General features: G+C 28.9%; 2 protein-coding genes across 2 annotated transcripts; both read right to left on the bottom strand.

The window, feature by feature from the left end:
- Nucleotides 1-8,412: 8,412 nt before the first annotated feature.
- On the bottom strand, nt 8,413-9,695 carry LOC107943309 (protein LIGHT-DEPENDENT SHORT HYPOCOTYLS 4). The gene has a single exon (XM_016877059.2). It carries the CDS (start codon nt 9,240-9,242, stop codon nt 8,592-8,594), a length of 651 nt encoding a protein of 216 aa, XP_016732548.2. The 5' UTR covers nt 9,243-9,695; the 3' UTR covers nt 8,413-8,591.
- A 6,295-nt stretch (nt 9,696-15,990) lies between these two features.
- Nucleotides 15,991-20,069, bottom strand: LOC121214909 (pre-mRNA-splicing factor SLU7). Its single transcript, XM_041089420.1, has 9 exons — nt 19,823-20,069; nt 19,439-19,715; nt 18,246-18,674; nt 17,974-18,109; nt 17,573-17,872; nt 16,857-17,073; nt 16,479-16,582; nt 16,322-16,390; nt 15,991-16,224 (listed from the first exon to the last, which is right to left on the bottom strand). The coding sequence occupies exons 1-9, from the start codon at nt 19,836-19,838 to the stop codon at nt 16,147-16,149; spliced, it is 1,626 nt and encodes a 541-aa protein (XP_040945354.1). The 5' UTR covers nt 19,839-20,069; the 3' UTR covers nt 15,991-16,146.
- Nucleotides 20,070-22,361: the final 2,292 nt, after the last annotated feature.

Raw genomic sequence — 22,361 nt, 5'->3', positions numbered from 1 at the left:
AAAATAAGGAAATTTGTGGGGGTGAGAGGCCGAGGGTCATAGGCTAAAGCTCGTCACAGATTCTTATTAAGCATAAAATTAGACTTCACCTCGCAGTACGGAGCACACCACACAAATTGAGTCCGTGTAGAACTATACTTTTACTATTTGACTTTGATTAACACAGAATTTTTCAACCCTTAAATAGATTTAGTCGAAACTCCTCTTGTATCATTTCTTTTTTAACATTAGTGAATTTCTTTCCTCTACCCGTAGTTTTTTTCAAAATAGAGTTTTCACGTAAAATTTGTATATTCTTATTTTTCTTTTCTTATTGCTTTGAGATCATTTTACCGTCATTGTCGATGTTTATTATAACAAGTTTTTTTTCTTCCTCTCAATTTGGTTATGAGTTTGTTTTAAAAAATTTTGATGTTTCAGGTTTTTTTTATCTTATACAAATACTTAAATTTAACTTCAATGTGCAATTTAGTACTTGAATTTTTTTTTGTCCTAATTAAGTACATATGTTTTTTTTACTAAAGCACACATGCTAAATATTTATTGGTCCACATGATGTTGTTTAGTTTGGATACCACATTGAACATTAAAGCCAAATATAAATACCAAATGGTATATTAACCCTAATTTTATATATATTCTAACAACTTTTCATTTCTACATTCTTTTTATCTTAGAACACTGGGTATTAAGTAGTCATATTGAATCCTGATTAAAGTTGGAGTTGAATCAAGTTGGACCCTTAAATATAGGGTAAGCTCTCCCATAGAGGTCGAACCCTTAAAAGGGGTTTCCCCCTTTCTTTTCTCTATTGGGTTGCTTTAAATCTATCGTTTGTTGTTGTGGTTCTCATTTCTTTCTCCTTTCCCCTCGTTTTTGAAGTCTTTGCTTTTACTAGTGGGATGTTGGTGTTAACATTGGAGATCCGCCAATGAAGGCGTCAACCTCATTTAGCCTTAGTCTGGTTATTGTTTCGATAAAAAATCATAAGATATTAACCTGCACTAAAACCTTCCAACACGGTATTCATTATCTCTCCAGAGTATGGGATAGTCACAATTGTCCATTAAAGTTAATTCAATTTCAATTCAAAAAGTGCACGCTGGGTTGGAGATGTTTGGCATATGGTTGGGAAAACAAGACGATCGCCTGCAGAGTTCGAATTCCCATAAACAAATCAGTGTGTTCAATTGGAAAAAGTTAGTTGAATTCTACCAAGAGAAATAGTGATTGAATTTAAACGAGCAATGCAGTTGAGGTCGTTAATTCGAGGTGGTTTTTTCTAGATCTCAAAACTACCGAGATCTTAAATTGTGGATGCATGTTATGTGGTTAGATAATTTATAAGGGTTGGTTTGCAGGTCGTACTGGAATTAACTACACGAGAAAAAGTTGGTAGTTGGGGTGTCATTGATCGTTATAACCAGCTTATCGTTTGGAAAGGTTCAAGGACCGATTCAATTTCGGAGTGTATCAAGACTGAGGCTAAGCATTAATACATTTGATTCACTGATTTAATTTAATTTTCTTAATTTTATTTTGCAATCATAATTTTATTTTTATTTTATTTTTTTTATATTTTTTTTATTTAATTTCTTTATCACCTAAAATCTCAAAAATTTTTTCAGCTTTGCAATGCATAATTTGGTTAGGTAAACAAAAAAATTAAGGGTCTCAGTCCCTGCGGGATTGACCCTACTACTCTATACTGTTATTTAGTTAAGTTAGAGTGTAGGAAAATATATTTAGTGGTTTCAACGCCCAACACACAAGTACAAAGTAAAATATTCGCAAACATAATTAGAATGATAAAAAAACTAACAATTGGCATGATTTTAATTTTACTTGTGAATGTTTTATTTCAATGCATAGTGCTTAATCTATATGAGAGATTCATTTATACAGTATAAAAAAATAAATAGTTTTACACATTTTCGTAATTATTTATACGATTAATATTTTAATGATTCAACCGTTGAATTTATCAATATAATTGGTTTGTCATGCATGTAAATTTTCAAACTGATTTGATATCTTTATTATATCGATCTAAAATACTCTATACATTAATATATATATTCAACAGTTGATTTTTTTTGCATAAAATAAATAGTTAGAAGTTTTAAATTTACATCAAATTTGACATGCATAATCTACATAAATAGAATATAAAATAAAACGATTAAATTGTTAAAATATTAATAATATAAATAGTTACGAAAATGTATAAAACTATTTTAATTTTTATATATAATATAAAGAGTATTATCTGATACACTGATAGGGGTGAAGTTTTTTTTATTCCATAAATGTATTTAAAAAACCGTAATATATTTTTTTTTATTTTTTAAATATTAATTAATAATACATGAAAATTTCTTAATCTCAACTATAAATTAAAAAGAAAAAACTCTGCTTATTATATGTTATTAAAGGGCCTTTTAAGGTGAAAAGTTTGAGGGCCATAGTCCACGCAATGAATAGCTCATTTACTTTTGATGACCAAATTCCAAGCCTTTTACAAAATTTAGGCTCTGGGTTTTGATTTATTGTTTTTGGACTTTAAAGGTGTTTTTTTTTCTTTTTCTATTTTATTTGTCAATAAATAATTTCAACTTTAAATTTAAAATCATGCATCAATGGACTATTTTTAAATGTTTGTAAAGTTTTTAATTTAAAAAGTTCAATAAAAATAATGCATAACATATATTTATAATTAGACCTGATCATGGGTTGGGCTACCCTGCCCTGCCTGAAGACCCACCCGAAATGTAGAAGGGTTTGGACAAAAATATAAGCCCGAAAATGGGATTGGATAAAAAATAAGGCTCGTTTAAAAAATGGCTTCAGGTCTCGGGTAAGGCATTTTTTGCCCGGGCCAGGCCTGGCCCGACCCGGATTCACTAAATGACAAAAAAATCTAACTTTTTTTAATATTATTTTCTTGTTGTTTTCTCCCTATTTTGCTACCATTTTACTATTATGTTGCTATTATTTTGTTATTATTGTTTAGATATTGTATAAAACTTATTTTATTGTTAATTCTGTTATTATTTTAAACGCATTTGTTAATTTTGTTATTATTTTAGAGGCATTTGCTTGTTAAGTTGCATTTATCTTAGTGTTATTTAAGTCTACATATTTTTAAAATTTTATTTTCAATTTGTTGGGAAATATTTATTTTGATGTTTTTAGTATTTTTTTATTTATTATATATATTTAAAATTTATATAAAAAATTAATACAGGAAGGCCGAGTTGGGCTTGGGTAAAATTTAAGCCCATTTTCGGGCTGAGCTCGGGCCTAAAAATGGGCCTAAATTTTTAGTTGAGCTCAACCCAGCCCATGAACACCTCTATTTATAACATATATATATGAAAATATAAAGTTAAATCTTCAAAATTCGTTGTCTACTTTGCAGGTACTTTTTAGATTTATTTTGGGTTTAAATAAATTTTTATAGATTTTATATAAAATATAACAAGACAAAAATATCATCATAATTATATCTTTTACTTCGAAAAAATAATGGACATCATTTATTTATTTTCCAACTGAGTTGATATTTGGTTGACTCATGATACAAAATCATAGTACAAATTCATGGTATAAATATATGACAATGAACTCTTAGTAAGTAAACTTATTCAATAACCGGGTTATTTGTTCACATGTGGCGGTTAGTTTGATTTTAAGAAGATTTGAATTAAAATATAGGTTTAAAAATGATATTAGATAAAACAATTTAAATTTTACTTGTTTAAAAATAATATATGTTTAAGTAGATATTATCTTCCGATTTAAGGGTTTTGAGAAAGTTATGTGTAATTGTAAAAATTGTATAAAAATATATAGGTTTAAAAAATATAGGTTCACAAAAAAATTTTACTTGTTTAAGTAAAAAATAGATGAAAATTTTAAAATTTGTAAAGAATTTCAAATGTGGATTTAAGTAGTTTAAACTCTCGAATCAATTCTACCAAAAAGGTAACTTTATTTTTATCTAATATAAAATTACTTAGCACATTATCGGATATGTGATATTACATAACTTTGTCCATTTAACTGGAATGTAGGGTTTTATTTTTTAACTAGCGAAATGTAAGATTACATCAAAACACATTTTATTAAATTGTCATTGTTACAAAATTTGTTTTTTTTCTTTTTAACATGTTTGTAAGTAAATAAGTTGAAAGAATAGTTTTTAACTTATTATTATTTTGTTTTGATTCAAGTAAAATAAATTATTTTTAAGTAAATAAATTAAAATAATAAAAGGATGTATAATTGTCAAAAATGTTACATTATCAAATGAATGTAAGATAATTTAGGCTAAATTAGTTAAATATAAAAAAATAATATTATTTTATAAAATAGGTTGATTTTTTTTAAAATTTAGGAAAATAGACCATTTTTTTTAGAGAGAGTATGAAAGCACATCCAATTGGATGAACTTTCCTAGTGACATGTTAAGGAAAGCGCACAATGCACATAAATGGACTAGTTTTTCGATAATTATAAAGAAAGCACGTCTAACTGGATGTGCTTTTCTTGACATATCAGCAGGAAAATTTGTCTAATTGAGCATATTTTTACACTAACTGTGTAGAAAGCGACTTTTGATCAATTAACTTTTTCTTCTTTTTCGACATATTCAATTAATTTAATGAATAAGTGGGAGGTAATATTTTCTTTTGGTGAAAAAGTAAAAAACAACTCAAATGTAAATTAATTAAATAATCTCTCTTAAGGGGATTCTCAATCAATCATAAATTAATTTTCCTATCTTAATGATTTTATCTGAGAGTTTATTATTTTGTCGAGTGTCTTAATAGTTTCAAAAGAGTGGTATTAAATTAAAAAAGGCTTAATTTTCATGAAATATTAAAAAGAAAAAATCTAAAAAGTATAATAAAATTGAGACAATCCAATCCCGACACTATTTGAAAAGGGAAAGCGTACATGAGAAAATCACTGACTTAGATTGTTGACATGACAAGTTTGACAATTTCCTTTTTTGACTGTCACTAGTGGGGAGGGTGTAAATTGTATCAACGGTTGATCTTGTTCCACGTTTCTTGACCGTATTCGACACCATGCTAGTAGCATGACAGGAAAGCACGTGCGAGGGCTGATGCATAGTGGCCAAGAAAAATGATTAAATGGGGGAATTGCTCAATTCTCGTATCCTTTCGTTTTATGGATTTGATTTTGCCACCTTTCTTTTATTTCTTCTATGAGGCGAATCGGTAGTTAATTTGATCATATTATTAGTTAGTCGGTTTAATCGATTTGATAAATTATTAATCATCAATTAATTAATTAATTTTTAATTTGATTAAATGATTTATATTGATTTTTGACTTAATCGGTTTAAAATCTTTGTTCGGATCAATTTTTGACTTGATCTGTTTGACCGATCAGATCTAGCCTATTCAAATAACATTGAATTTAACTCTCTTAATTTATAAGATTATATTGAATTAAAATTTAATTTTTTGTTGAGTCTTGGTTTAGTTAACACCATTATTATTACAATAAATTAGAGAATATGCACCGAGCACATTTAAATGTGAAATATATTTTAATTTAAGAGTTTTAAACAAGTTTATGTGTAATTTAAGAATTGTATATACAAAAAAAAAACATCGAATAAATTTATTTTAAGTTTAAAAAAAGGAAGGAATATAGTTTTTAACACATCAAAGCAATCAAACAAAATATTATATATGCATTAACATGGTTGCAGTAATAAGGAAGAAAATATAAGTTCAAATTTTAAAAATAAATTTATTAAAAGAGATAATTACAAACCACGAAAAAAACGATATTTATAAATTGCAAAACAAAAATGAACGACACTTTGATCATATCAAATAGTAATATTCCATAATTTTACAATGTAAAAGTATTTTAATGGTTATTTCTTTCATGTCCTCGCTTACAAGTCAATCCTTTATTTTATAATCCCTTCGTATGTCTAAATTAGAAGATATTGCGCATTTAAGCACAACCAAATCCATAACTTCTAAATTATTGTGACAAAAATAATACCAAGTGAACTAATATTCAATTGATGGTTCGAATATTCTACATTTTATCTCATTTTCATTATACTTATTACTAATTTTAATATAATATTTTTTGATAAATCACAAAATTATACATAAACTTTGATTTTATTCATACACATGAAACTTTGCTCGTGGTTCAAATATATAGATAAAATGTTAATTTTAATTCAATTATATGTATTTAAAGAAATAAATACATTAATTTATTTATTTATTAAAAAAATATAATTATTTTGTATATTCAATATGTAAACGTAAAATAATTCTATATTTATAATTGTGTTAGCTAATTATTAAAACCAAATCAAATAAAAATTTTATATAAAATTACACAAAATTAAAATTCACTTATAGATTAACATTATTTTTGAAAATCTACGTCCAACCGTCTATATAACGTTATTCATTGATTTAATCCTATATTATTACGTAATCTCATCATATTTTTTTCATGTCTAATTTATCAAAAAAATTCGTGCTTTCTTCTTTTTGAGTTTGTGTGAGACTTTTGCTTCCCTTATTTTAATATTCAATAACGTGAATTAGGCAATAAATATATATAGTTTATATATTTGATTTTCTGATAATTAATATATAAATTATATATTATTAGAACTAAAAACACGTTTTATCTTTTCAAGAATTACATTAATATATCAAATATAAATTCATATATATAAGTTCATGTTTGCTATCATTTATATATACTTGAATACCAATAGGAGAAAGGATTGCTTTAACTAGAAAAAATATTTTCAAACACTTAGAACCAAACTTATTATTTTTACGAGAAAGGATTACATGAGACTGTGATTCTATGTTATTCTTATCCCTTTCCAATGAAAAAATAACAAATCAAAATTTTTCTATTGATTTTTAGCATATTTAGTTGAATTTAAATTTTTTTAGGGGAAAAAATTTAATTTATTATTCTCTCATTGAAAAGGAATAATAACGTCGTGAAATTACAGTTTCATATAATCCCTTCTCTTATTTTTACATAGTCATCTATTATTCAAAAAAAATTATAAATGTTTAAATTTGATTTTCAAATATATTAAACATTTGCATGAAACAATTAAACAAACACCGGAATCTTAGCTTTTCTAATTAGTATAAGATTGAAGCATCATAGTCAATGAATTGTTAATTGAAATATTCTATACATGCATTAAAAAATACAAAAAAAAATCAATCAATTTGATTTCAAATAGTATCTCATATAATGATGACCAAGGTCTGGTAAAATAATAGTCTTTCAAATATTTGTTGAATTTTAATATTATAAATTGATTGAGTGTACATTGTTTCTATTACAAAGATGAGTTCGAGTGCATTAAAATGCATTATCCTCCTATATATGAGTTAGAAATGAGTAATAAATAGTTTTAAAATTTGTATAAAAAAATAGATATAATCAAAAACTCAAAAAATATATATTATAGATAGGTACTTAGCATGTCACACTATAATTTCAAAATTTTTTATAATATATAGATGTCATTCTTTCTTAATTTATTCTTAAATTTAGTGGGAAAAAAATAAACAAAAATATCATAAATTGATGTTCCATAGACATATCTCTCTAAGATGCATAGATAAAACCCCAAGCAAGAACATGTTTCAGACATGAAAACCAAACACATTTGCTCTTTAAAAAAACAACTATTACAAAAATCCTTAACCTAATCAAACATATATGATTATACATACATATATAATATTTTTCAGTGCTGTTTATTAGGGTTCATATGACTAGGGATTTTTCCACTGAAAACATATGACAAGGTATGGAGAAATGTGAGATGAAAATTGACCAAATCAGACAATGAACTAGGTTTGAACACTAGTTATCAACAGAAAGAAGACCCCATCATCATTATTAAAGCCTGATATTTCTGCAGATTAATGGGATTTTTGTTCTTGAAAAAATGGGATTTTTGTTCTTGAAAAAAAAGAAATGGAAACTCCCATGTTTTGTAAAAAACATGGAAACAACTGTTTTAGTTCACTGTTTCAAGTGTCTGATGCAGCTTTTTGGTTAACACGTTTAGTCTCTTCCTTTCACTTTACTTCATATTCATATATATATATATATAACAATGGAAAGCAATTATAGATCTTTTGTCAAACACAAAGAAGGCAAGCAAAAGATAAGAAAGAAAGAAGGCAAAAACGACAAACATAAATGATACTAAAACAGGAATGCTTCTTTTAACTCAACTGACACTTGATTCCCTTTTTAGTATCTGATTTTCCTCAGACCCCCATTTTTTCTAATATTGAAGAAAAAAAGAAGAAATATTAGTTAATTAACTAGTATTATGAAAACCAGAACTAAGCAAATATTGTTTTAATTAACAAAAAGGAAATGCTTTGATTCACAGCAGGATCTTCTAGGTGCAAATTAAAATGACATTAATTAAAATAAAAATATAAAGGAACAATGGAAAAACCATGTTCTTTTGCCATGCAGATGGATCATGATTACGTCTTTTCATTTATATATATATGTTCTTACTGGTTTTGATTTCCATGGGGAGGTGGAAGAGGAGGAACTTGAGGTTGAGGATGAGGGGGTCGTTTTCTTTTCTTCTTCTCGTAGCTTATGCCTCTTGCTTTAGCTTGTGAATCACGAACCTCACGTAGGTAAAGCCTAACAGCTCGGGCACCGAAAGGGTTTGCTTCGGGTTTGCCGCCATGTTCTTCGAAGGCGGCTCGGAGGCGTCCGATGAGGGCATCGAGGCTTCCCCAAGCTTGGCGGAGAGGGCAAGGGCATGGGGCCGGGGGATTAGGGTGGCCGAAGAAAGGGCAAAGCTGAGTGTGGACTTTGGTTTTCCCAAACTGGTCGAGGTAGCGGAGGAACTCCAGGACGTGTGCGCCGCTGCAGCGGGAGAGGGAGAGCGGCGGGCGGTGATTGCGGAGGTATTGCCCGAACGTGTTCCAGTCACGGCGCTTTTGGTTTTCGTAGCGACTGAGTGTCGAAGGAGAAGTTGAAGAAGAAGAGGAGGAGGAGGCCGCGGCTGCTGATAAAGGATTCGTGTTGGTGGTGACGCCGGCGATGGTTCCCACGGTGGTGATGGAGAGGTTTGCAGGGAAATTTGGATTCAAATTGGTGGTGGAAGAAGGGTTTATATTTGATGTTTGGAAACCCTGAAGAGAATCCATATATGATCAACACTTAGCTTGAAAAAAAAAGGACTGAAACAAAAGGAAATAAAAAACAAAAGGACTGAAACAGTAATAATTTCAAACACACAAAAGATTTCAGATTTTCAGCATGAGAACAAAGAAAGTCATCAAAGCACAAGTTTTCAAGGGGAGGAAGATGAGCAGTAAACAATGAACTGAAAATTATAGGATTAATAGTAATAAAAATGCTATAAAAATATGTGAAGATTATAGAGGTCGAAGGTGATGAAATGAAGAGGCTAAAAAGGTGCAATTAAAAAAAAAAACAAGTGAGATATTTACATAACAAAGGAGGGGGGGACTCAATAATGGGATGAGAAGGGCATATAGAGGGAGGGTTGAAGAACATATTATTAATTTAACTCATGAGAGAGAGAGAGAAAAAATGGAGAGGGAAATTAGAGGAAAAAAGAATAGTAAAGGTAGGGTAGAGTGAGCCTCCCTTTCTTTTACTTTGAGGTTTCTTTCAATCTTTTTTTGTTTGATCTATCCTAGATAACTTGAAAGGTTCTCATCATTTTTGTGTGAAATTTAAATTCTAAAATTAGGGTAGGTTTAGATGGGTGATAGAATATAATACGGTGTAGTATTTTTAGTTTTTCTTGTCTTATATTATAATATTGTTATAAAATTTAATTTTATCTTTACCGTTTTTTTACACTAATTGCAAGTAAAAGCATCATCCATTCAAACTCACCTCAATGTTAATAAAGATTTAACTATCGCGAGTAAACGTACCGCCCGTCCAAATCATCCTTAATAATAATAAAGTTTTAGCTAAGTCATTTTCTATCATTTCTATTTAGTTGATTGTTGAAAAAAATTTAAATTAAAAATTAATATACTAAGTCATTTCTATCATTTTCTATAAAAAAAATGTCACTCAATAAAGAATATTTTTAATTTTTAATTTTAGTATTATATTTATCGAATAATTTAATTTAATTTTAAATAATATACTAACTATATCCTATAACTTAAATTTAATATATATATATATTTGAGAGGTAGTATTTTGGCATAAATATACACATATGTATGTGTAAATTTAGTAACTTTAAGCTTGATATAATTATATAAAGTGGTGACTAAAATATGTATAATATAAGATATAATATGATACGAAGAATAAAATATGATATATAGTGTGACATGATTGAAATGTATCAATATTCTTATAAAAAAATTAATATTTTAAATATGAGCATGGCATACAATAAGATACAAAATATTACAATATTGAATTAAGATTTAAATAAAAATTAAAATGTTATGTTTAGAAATATGAATTTGAAAATTTGAATTTAGATTTTTCATAACCTTCATGTGTACATTAATTAATATTTAGATAAAATGCTATTTTGAAATTGTATAATAATAGGTACTGAGAGTGGGAGTGGTAGAATGAGGCAAGTGGAAATAAGTAAGTGTGTCTAGGGCTTTTTTGGAAACGGAAAGAGGAAGGAAAAGATGATGGAGACAGGATAAAGTTATTTGGGGGAATAACATGATTTTGTTTCTTCACCCTTTTCCTTTGATTGACAACACCTTTTCTCAAATGACTATTTTACCCCTTTAAATTGATATATATTTTTAACATGACATAATCACATTTCAATATTGATAATTACAATGAGTCTGTTTAAATTTAAATTTAAGTTGAGTAAGATTCTTTAAATAGGGAGAGTGAATTCTCTCGAACTAATATATGTAAATTTAAACGTACTCCAATCAATATTTTTTTAATTATTATAATAAAAAATGTGTCAATTTAGCTAAAATATTTAAATAGTTTTATGTTTTAATAAACTTTAGAATTATGAAATAGGAAATCTTATAACTTTGAAAATGGGGGCATAACTTGCATCACCCGGAACCATCAGTCAATCAAGCAACAGTTGATTCACAAACAGTTCATGTGAGCAACAGTCTTTTTTTTTTTGAAACCCTAATTTGTGGCTTTCCATTCCACTTCCAATTTGGGAATTTTTCATAGTAAAATCTACCCCCCACGTGGCTTTGGCAACCATCTCCCATCACCAGTCTTTTCTTGAAGAAACTAGCCTTGGTAGGATGCTGCTCGATGTGTTGATAGAGAAGGTAGTGGTTTGAAAGTTCTTTAAATTGATTTTAAGATCGGATCCATTTTTTTTTTATTTTATGATCTTATCAGTTTCAAACCCTAATTCGATACTTAGGTTCCTTCTGTGTGGTAAAATAATGTGTATTGTATAAAATTTTAAATTAATATGTATTTATAATAAATTTAAGTAATTAAATGTTTATTAATATTATTGATCAATTATGAATTTTCATTAAATCAATCTTAAAATTGAATTAAATATTAAAAAATTAACACTATTAGCTTCAGGTATCAAAATGTATAATTTTTATCAAATATATATACTACAAGAGACCAAAACAACACAAATACAATATTAAAGAAATGTCAAATTTGAAAATCAAATAATGTATTAAGCCAATTATAAATTATCTTACTCAAAATTTGACCAAAGAAACAAGGACAAATCTAAAGATTTTTGTTTTATTTTTATATTGTACAGTTAGAGGGTTTGTACTAATACACATATAATTGGGATATACCCACATCACTTGTATACACTACATCCAACAGAGACTCGAGGAGTTGCACTTATGAGCTGAACTCAAACTCGAGTGAATTTTATAGTGTGAACATCCTTAATTATCTAACCATTAACGGGAGTAAATTTGAGATTTTTATTTGAATCAAGTAACTAAAATTAAGTTAACTCTTAGATAGATATAAATTACGAAAGGTAAAAATATGCAAGGGAACAATATAATTTTCTATTTACACAAGAAAGTAATTTTCTTCTACATATATTAATTATATTTTAATTTTATTAAATGGAAATTATATATTTTTTAAAATTAAATAATTTTGATAAACCACTGAAATTATTAGCATTTAAATTTTGGGAAAAGTTATTGTTTTGGACAATACACATGATTGATTAGTAGTCTAAAAGTATATATACTTTTGATTGAAAATATGAAAAACATAGGTAGCTAATTTCAAGAATAGAAGCATTCACTTATTAATGAAAATGACTTCCACAGATCCACTACTGTATTAAGGTTGGATCTATAGTAAACTATTTTGCATTTTTCATTTAAATATATCCACATTTATATCTGAAGTTTTTCCCAATAATTTCTTTCACAATCATTACAATGGAAGAATAAGATTTACCAAAAAAATTAGCCTAAACCAAAATAATTTTGAATGGAATCCACACTTAATTTCATATTGATTTAATAATATAATCGGAATCGTTATAAGAGTAATTGTATTAATAATCAAATTATATTCAAATTTAAATTAAAGATAAATTTTGATGGGATTCATACACGATGGGGTTTAAACTAAAATATATTTAAATTGAGAATCTACACGTAATGAGACCCGAAGGAAAACCACAAAATTTTTAAATTTAAATTAATCAATTAACTCTTAATGATTCAATTCAAAATTTAATCTTGTTTATGTAATAATTTTTAATAAATAACTTCTAATAAATTCAAAGTTTAAATTTTAATTTAGAGAATATACATAAATTCATGTTTATAATAAATTATAGGTTGATATAAGTTTTTTATCCTTGAACTCTGTAATTAAGTTCAGATTGCTCTTTGAATTTGGATTGCGTAAGAATATGATAATGTAATAATATAAAATTATGTCATGCTATCACTTGAAATTTTTTTTAAAAAAGTTAAAATTTAAATTTCACGTGATGATTGGTGCAACCTCTAAATACCATATCATTACTCTTCCACAGAATCCAAATTCAAGAAAGAAAACGAGAGAAAATTACTTATTTAAGTACTACCGCGTAAACAAAATAAAAAGTAAAAATATCAAATTGATCTTAATAACTAAATTTAGGGACCAAAATTATATTAACCAAAAGGTGTAATGATGTATTGTGTATTAATTACAATCTTGCACCAAAAGTTCAACATCTCTCAATCAATCCTTTTATATATAGCATAGATAATCACTTAATTAACACAATTTAAGTATAAGATATCAATAAATTAGTGTTTGAATCTCATGCGATGGCTTAATAGTTAGTATATTCACCATTCCAAATGTGACTTGTATTCGAGTTATGCTAATATTATTTATTGTTTTAAGTTTTATCTTGTTCTTATAATTCACCGGTGCTTAGTCCACAGTGTGACTTGCATTTTTGGCAATACTAATGCAATATGCCACTATAGTTATTCTTTTTTTTTAAAATATATATTATAATCTATGTTGTATAAAGTAGTATTTTTTTAATACTATATATATATGGTGAAATCCAATGTATCCCTAAATCATTATAGACTTGAGAATTTGAAATGAATTATTATTGGGTCGAATAGTACCTCTAATTATTCATTGTTTATTTAAAATAACTTTATTATATGTTCTGATTATATTTATAATTTTTGATACAATGTTTACAAATAACAAGATAATGCATTTTAGCATGTTCGAACCTATATCCTCTTGCATCGAGCTAAAATTTAATTAATAATTAATTATTATTTAAATTTTAGCTCGATGCAAATTCGTATTCCTGGTTTGCTTCTTTAAATGACAAAGAAACAAATAGAATAAATCTTTTTAAACAATATATATGCCGTAATCACTTTGTGGAAATGAGATTAATTAATGGGATTAGCTTCAAATTGGAAGATCAAAATGGAGATCCGGGAAGTGGGCAACCATCCAAAGCCTACCCCCAATTTGTTTCCTCTATCTTTCTTTCCTTTTTCACTTTGATTATCAAAAAGCAAAGTAAGATATTGAGATCTCGTATCTCTCTATCTTTTTATTTTCACCAATAAGACCTTCTTTTTGAGAAGTTGTGTTCCCAAAATGCCTTGGCTTTAGACTCAATTATAATCTATAACCTTAATTATTCAAACACTTATCTATATTCATGCTTTGTAATATTTTGAAAGTTATTTAATAATTGAATTTGGGTATAATTACTTGTAATTACATAATGGTAGTAGCGGTTTAGAGGAGGCAAAATTAAATTGTAATTTTTACGATAGTAAAAATGTAATTTCGCCATTTTAATAGTCTATCTTTATAATTTTTAAAGGATTAAATCAAATTTTTATTATTTTTAAGGGGGCCAAAGTACAATTTTATCTTTACTAATTTAAAATTTTAAATGGACTAAATGAAAATTTTTCCATTTTAGGGGGGTCGAGGCCCCTGCCAGCCCCCCTAGCTACATCCCTGAAGGGTGGCATGAATTAGATGTAATTAGAACACCACAATTACACTTTCTGATTCTTAAGGGGAGAGTGAGAATGAGAGTAATTACGCGATCCAAATCCAATATTTAATAAATTATTTTTATACAAGTTATAAAAATTATATTATAAACATAAAACATATGTGTATTTGAGATTATGGAAAAAAAATTATATTATAAATCTTAAAAAATTATATTATAAAAATAATTTATGTATTTTTTGAAGTTATAACAAATAATTATATTATTTAAATACTAAAAAAATATTAAAGTTATGACAAAAAATTTTATTATTTACATGTTATAAAAGTGTTATGATATAATTATTTTAAATTTTTTTTCAAGAAGTATGAACGTAATTTATTTGTGTCCATATTTTATATAATAAAAATAATATATTTATTTATAAAAAATGATAATTTTTTATCATAATTTATTTATAATAAAGTTACAATCAAAAGTTATATTACTTATAGAAAAATGCTATGAAAATTATTGAATAATTTATAAAATCTTTTTATAAGTTGTATATTATAATTTTATTATTATTATTATTTACTTAAATTTACGTATTATAAAAAAGAATATAATTTAACAGAAAAATTATCCCTCAACATTTATATATTATATAAGTTGAATTTTTTTTACAATTTTACTTTTATTTGTGACATTAAAACATCAATTTTAAAAGGAAAAAAAAGAAAAATTATTAATTTAGATTTTTAAGTATTTTTTTCTTTCCTTTCTTTATTCTCTCGACTTTTTGCTTTGCTTCCCTTTTTAGGTCTAGTTTGGCTTTGATATTAGTGCTTTAGGGCTTGGTTTTTCAGGGTTTTTTTTTTGTTGTCGACGGGGTTGTATTGCTGGGGCTGTATAGGAACTTGACACGATGAAACTTATGAGTTGATTAGATATGCCAACGGGATGGAGATTAGAGGGTTTTGGTCATAGTTAATGACTATAACAATAAATAGTTCATTTAAGAGTATATGGTGAGGTGATGATGGAGAGGCCAATAGTGACGAATATAGCGACTGCTTGGGTAATGTATGGGAGAGTTTTAAGTTGCTGTTTATGTTCGGGGAAATGATGAGGAGAGATGGTGTTGAATTTGGCTTAGGCAATGGATCGGAGAATGTGGATATTGAGGATGTCTCGGTTAAGGGATCATAATAAAGGTAGTGTGGTGAGGTTCAAGAGAGTAGGGATCACAATTGAAGAATAAAAGGAAAAATAAATAAAAAACAAAAAAAAATTAAAAAAATGTGGCCCTGACATAGGAGCCACATCAACCTTTGACGGTCACGTGAGATTTCCAGAGGTAACAACACAATGACCATATCAGTAAAACCTTTCAAGCTCTTAAATAAAGCATGGATGAGAAATTTTAAACGGTTGTACCGTCAGAGAACATGATATTAGGGGAAACCTATGTCATTGATGTAGAATGAAAATACATGGTGTATCGCACAAACAAAACAAAAGAACATATGATTTTCATCACAACTCAATGACGATATCATAATAGCTAAAAGTATCCATTTGATTTGTTCTTACATTTATCAACATGCTTTTCAATTTAAGAAATCCTTCATTGGATCATCGTGGTGTACCCTTTTCATCCGATATGCCTCCATTTCCTCAGCAGTTACCTACAAAAGACATCCACCAACACGATGATTTAATAACATGACAAGATATCTCCGCAAAGAATATCTGGAGAATTTAGCTTTGATAGGAGACCATTACCTCATCATTCCATCTGACATTATACTTCCGTTTTCTTTCATCTTTCTCCTCTCTCCTCTTCTCCTCCTCCTGTCAGATTGAAGATGCATAAAAATAAGCAATATATCGTTTTGGTACACAACCAGATTGTTAAGTAAATGTTATGCATCCCATTTACCTTCTTAAGAGCCTCAGTGAGAAGTTTTTCATCGAGAACCAAGTCCTCAGGAACATCAGTTCCCCAAGTAACGTGTTTCTTCTCCTGTGCAGGAGCTGGGGCATCTGCATTCAAGTTGGCAGTCCAATCAGAGAAGATAGGTAAAGGATTAAAAATGAGGGAAGTGCGAAAAATCTAGGAACTAAAAGGAGCAGATTCTTTGAAATTCAGGGGTATAAAATAGAAGTTAGCTCACCATCTAGGCTTCTTTTAGATGATTTATGTAAAAACCAAAATTATTTGCAACATAATATGAACTTAAAGACCATCACTTAGAAGAATGAGTCCGACTTAAAGAACTAATTTGAAGTATGTATATGATCAATATGAAGAACCCACCTTCGGAGGATGCTTTACGAGCAATGTTTGACTTCATCAAGTCTGTGGCTGCTTCTGCAGCTTCAATACCGGCTGCACCAGTACAGTAACTATTGCGAATGGTCTGCTTGCAACACTTGTACCCCCATTGGTGATCCTTCCACCAAGAGCCCCAGACACTAGTGTGATTATTAATGAAAACATCTTCTTCATACTTACTTTTTGGAAGAGAAGTTTCCTACAAAAATGGTTGCAAGGAGAAAGGAATTACAGGACTTAGCACTCAATTTTCAAAGAAGAGCCTATGTAAAATTATAATATAAATTAGGACTAAACTACTAATTTCATATAACTATAAAGAAGCACATAAGAAGATTATTTCAAACAAGTCAGAAACAAAATTAAATGGCTTTAATCATGAAAATAAAGGGAAAAATAAAGACCAGGATGACATGCATAGCCAATATTTTCCAGATGCATCTCACTTTTAAAGGTCATTAACCACTCGAGACAGTTTTCATCTACTGCAATGCATTCTAGCATTAGTAAGAGCATGAAGATATCATGATACTTTTAGCAAGAAGAACAAAAGAACAATATTGTTGTTTAATTTAGATAGTCTTTAAGGCAACCAACATCAGCATGTGAAAATATAGTTCTGTACGAGAAATTCTTACAAATTAACAGAAAGGGAGAACCACAAACTAACTAAAATAAGCAGAAAGTTCCATACATACCATTCCCTTAATAATCCTTCCAGCACGATCATATTCGACCTGCCTCTCACTTTGCCCTAAGAGAAGCTCCATGGGTATCTCTTCTTCAGTCGCTGCATTGCCATACTTTTCCATTATGGTATCTTTCGTCTTTGATTTCAACTTCTCTTTAATGACCTTGTAATTCTTGAAGAGGAGTTCAGCTTGGGATGGAGCAGCCTGCATGTGAATATCTTGACCTTTATCAAATGCTTCCCACGCATGAATATTGAGCTGCTTGAACTCCAATGCTTGCCCACTCATCCTATATTGATTATCACCCTGCAAGATAAAAATAAACAAGTCAAAATTCATTATTTAATTAACTTTGTGGCATATAGATATGAAAGCAATTAAAGGGGAAAATTCTGCATGATACTCACTTCATAGAACTTCTCATTAGGATCAGCATCAGGAAGTGGATCTTCACGCATTGATCGAGTTTTGGGATCGTAATATGCGGAATTGACATCAAGATTCAAAAGATATTTTGCTGTGTCTTCCCGAATACGCAAGTTCCTAAAAGAAAAAGGCAAATATGAAATAAGAATACTTTTTTTGTATTGCACGGAAGAAATGTTCTTTAGAAACCAAAATAAGTAAAAATAATACATAAAAAATAAGATACAGCTCAGGAATGGTATAATAAATGTACCTCACAGTTCCGGTGCTCCCTCCGCCAGTGGTACGAACACGCTTCTCAACCTTAGCAAAGTCCATCTGTTTGCTCTCATCAACCTTCGCTTCATCAACCTTCAGAGCATCATCATCATCTTCTTCGTCACTAATCTCTCCTCCCTCCCCCTCTCCCTCTCCCTCGTTTTTACTATTTTTCTCCTCCAACTTTTTCAGCTGCTGTTCTTTCAGATACTTCCTTCTAGCCTCATCCCTTGCCTCATACCTTTCAATGACACGAGCATATGTAGATGCATCATAACCATTCCATCTATCACGCTTGCCATCATAATCCAGTTCGAAAGTCTCTATCTTTTCATCAGGTGCAATGTGCATGTTCGTCCATTTTGCGCCCTTTTTACGAGGCCTCTCCATGCATGACTTTGCATCATGTGTCATGGCTCCACAGCTATAACAAACAATTAAAGGAAATAAAAAATTATGAATTATGGCATAATAAGAGTTTGAAGCACAAAGTCACAAACTAGTATCACCATCTAAAGTAAAACTATTTAATCCCATATTACAAGTATAGAACACATAAGCTACAGAATTAATCTCTGACTTTCAACTCGATCAATAAATAAGTATCTTCCATGAGCCATGCCTTGTGTTCGAAAGAAAGCATTCACTTCATTAGTTATCATAACCCAGCAATTGTCTGATGTGGCAGAAAAAATTTCTATCATTGGGATCTATCCCTATATGGTTAGCTACAAAAATACCTAAACGACTTCTATCTCAATATGTCAATAAATTTGATAATTAATAAATAGGCTCATCACTCATTAGAGAGAAATTCCATTACCAGTACAACTGAACATCTATTGCATCACTTCCAAATGAATAGTTAGAAACGGAACATATAAAAAAAAAATACGACCTTATTCTTGTTTGCTAAACAGAAAAATTCAAAGAACCAGCAAGAGGAAGAACATTAGCAACAAGTCATATTGCACGACATTTTAACCTACAATTTTAGCTTCACATTAGCCAAGAATCCTTCTTTATTGACCAGAATTCTAATTCCCTTTTCTACCCCAAATGATTAAAATCTATAAGAAGTGCGATCTAAAATTTAAAATACACATAAAACACGAAACAAGGCATTCATAGACACGCGAACAAGTATGGTGCACCATAACAGAAAAAGAGAACAAGAGGTTCGCTTACTTCTCGCAGGCTCCTTTTCGATATTTTTCAGCTTGAAATATCTTCGCGCCTCTATCGTACCAAGATTTGGTATAATTGGGATCAGATTTCCACTTCCGTTGATGCTTCAAACTAGGTCTTTCAGCGTTAAGATACCAAGGTGCTGATGACATATACTGAGGAATATGAGGGTTAATTTCTTTTCCATCCTCGTCAACCTCAGCCGGAGCAAGCCCCGCCTTTCGAGCTTCCTCTAATTCCAGCTGTTTTCGGTGATCCTCTCTTGATTTAAACGCCACTGAAATTCCAAAACAGTTATAAGATAAAATTTAAAATTTTAACTCTCTTTCGGCATAGAAAGAAAACGGAAGAAAGAAATTGGGGGAAAAAGAATAGAGAACGTACCTGATGCAGTAGCCATGTTGAATCAATAAGATATTAGCAGAAACTAGGGTTTTGAAGATGAAATTTCACAAATTCGATAAAAGAAGTTCTGTAAATTCGGAATCGAAGAACCCTAATGGAAGTCGATTGCCTTGCGGATTTTGCTAGTTTTTCCTTTTTTTTTCTTCCTGATAATTAATGATTACGTTACTGGATAATTAGATATACAGAGTTACAGACGCACCTGCCCCAATATATAAACCGACAAATGAAAATCCTAAATTAACTATGACTCTATGAGTAGAGAACGGTTTATTGGGTTGGGTCGAACCGGAATGAGTTTGGGCAGGTTCGTACTTGTTGTTTTGAAATATTGAAACATTTGATGGATTAAGCTTGGCCCATATTGTCAAAGGCAATTCGGCCCGGTCTAGCTCTAGCCTACTCAATTTGAAAAATCCTTTAAAAAAAGGTAAACCAAATTTAAAGTTATTGAACTATTAATAAATTTATATTCTGATCACTTAATTATAAAAATGTTATAAAATAGTCCCTAACTTATTCGAAAGTTTTTATTTAAGTTGTTAAGTTTTCTATTTGTGCCACCAGTGCAAATAGAAAAGGCTATATGATGTTGATTTTAATAGCCTGATAACTTAAAAGAACTTTTGAATTGTTCATTAACTATTGTGTAACTTTTAAAGTTAAATGACCAAAATATAAATTTATCAGAAATTTAATAACCTTAGATGTAATTTACCCTCTCCATGCAAAACTCCATGTATAATCCGTCCTTGTCTTTTTTTTTTAAGTTAAAAGTAAAATTATAAGTAAAATAATACATTCGGATAATTCCAATTAAAATTAATCATTGCAATATGCGATAAAATTGATAATTAAAATATATTCAAACTTAAATTGAAATAAATTTAAACATAACTTGTACATGATAAAATTCAAATTAAAATAAATCTTAAAAAATTCTATGCAGTGAGACTCGAACCTAAAACTAACATCTGAAAGCTTTAGGGTATCAGCCTACTTAGAATAATATTAAAATTATAATATATATGATATATGATTTTATAAATTATTTTATTAAAAAAATATTATTATGATTAATTTGGGCATATTTTTCCATTAAATCACAACTAAACATGTTTAGAGATAGGATTATATGTTTGAGCCCAAAAGTTAGTTGAAAGTATTAGAAAATTAGGCAAAAATATGATATTTCAAAAATAAATTTAAACAAAAAAATTTGTTTAAAATATGTGTCAAACTTGAACTTTTATATTTAATATCGAAATTTGACCCATTTTATATTTTTATAACATATTTTATAGTGTATTACACATCGCATAAATTAAATATATAATAATATAATACTATGTAACCATTAAAAAATATGTTAAATTATATTTAAAATTTTAAAAATAATATAAACATTGTCGAAACCATCCTTCGGTTTAAAAATTTTTAATTTAAAAAAAAAGGAGGGTAATTGACTTTTAAAAATCAAATGCATAGAGTCGCCACCGATCTTTGTTTTGGTGTGATCAGATCACCTAAGAATAAAACATTTTTAGTTTACTAAAACAACGATTCTGGTCTACGAAAATATGAGAAAACGGGCTCAAGAGTCGGTTGCGTATGAGGAAGGATTAGCACCCTCACTACGCCCAAAGTTGGTACCAAATCAATTAAATATTGTCATTATGTCTAAAATTAAAAATGTTTTTGAAATGTGGTACTTTTTTTAATAATATTTGAATAACCTGAGTTGGTTGCCAAAACTTTCTTGTTTCGATGTCCGAAAGTTTACAATTTGAACTTGACAAAAGGATGCCCAACTATTCGGTCCAACAAAAAACCGAAAACCAGCACAGTATGGCACGATTTCTTGAATTTTCGAACATCGAACATTGCCTCACCTTAGAAAATACGAGTGAAATTCCGAAGGGATCTTTGATTGTTTTAAGCAAATGAAAAAGCGCAACCCAGCACGATAGGGCTCGATTCTCAAATTGCCAAACATCGAACGTCGCCTTCGTTTTGAAAAATTTTTAATAAACATGAGTGAAAACTTAAAGGAATATTCGATTGTTTTGAGCAAATGAGAAATCACAACCCAGCACGATAGGGCATGATTCCCGAATTATCAAACACTGAGTATCGCCTTTGTTTTAAAAGATTTTTAGAAGACATGAGTGGAATTTTGAAGTGATATTCGATTATTTTGAGCAAATGCGAAATTGCAACCCAACACGTTAGGGCACGATTCCGCGAATTGCCAAACATCAAATCTCATCTTCGTTTAAGGGATTTTAAAAGATATGAGTGAAATTTGAAGTGATATTCGATTATTTCGAGCAATCGCGAAATTGCAACCCAACACGTTAGGGCACGATTCCGCGAATTGCCAAATATCGAATTTCGTCTTCATTTTAAAGAGTTTTTTTTAAATGTGAAACTAGCTTAAAGCGCATTAATAAAATGGAATTAATCATGAAATCTGGATTTTATAAAACCAAATTTCAAAATCGAATGAAAACGATGA

This window comes from Gossypium hirsutum, chromosome A02 (genome assembly GCF_007990345.1).
Source record: "Gossypium hirsutum isolate 1008001.06 chromosome A02, Gossypium_hirsutum_v2.1, whole genome shotgun sequence".
Classification (NCBI taxonomy): Eukaryota; Viridiplantae; Streptophyta; class Magnoliopsida; order Malvales; family Malvaceae; genus Gossypium; species Gossypium hirsutum.
The sequence above is the reverse complement of the archived record's forward strand: the minus strand, read 5'-3'. Positions and strand labels throughout refer to the sequence as shown.

Coding starts and splice junctions, on each gene's coding strand:
- LOC107943309 (XM_016877059.2), bottom strand. CDS start 9,242: ATGGATTCTCTTCAGGGTTTCCAAACATCAAATATAAACCCTTCTTCC.
- LOC121214909 (XM_041089420.1), bottom strand. Junction 18,110..18,245: donor GGGAGCACCGGAACTGTGAG/GTACATTTATTA, acceptor TTTTTCTTTTAG/GAACTTGCGTATTCGGGAAG. Junction 17,873..17,973: donor CTAATGAGAAGTTCTATGAA/GTGAGTATCATG, acceptor TTTATCTTGCAG/GGTGATAATCAATATAGGAT.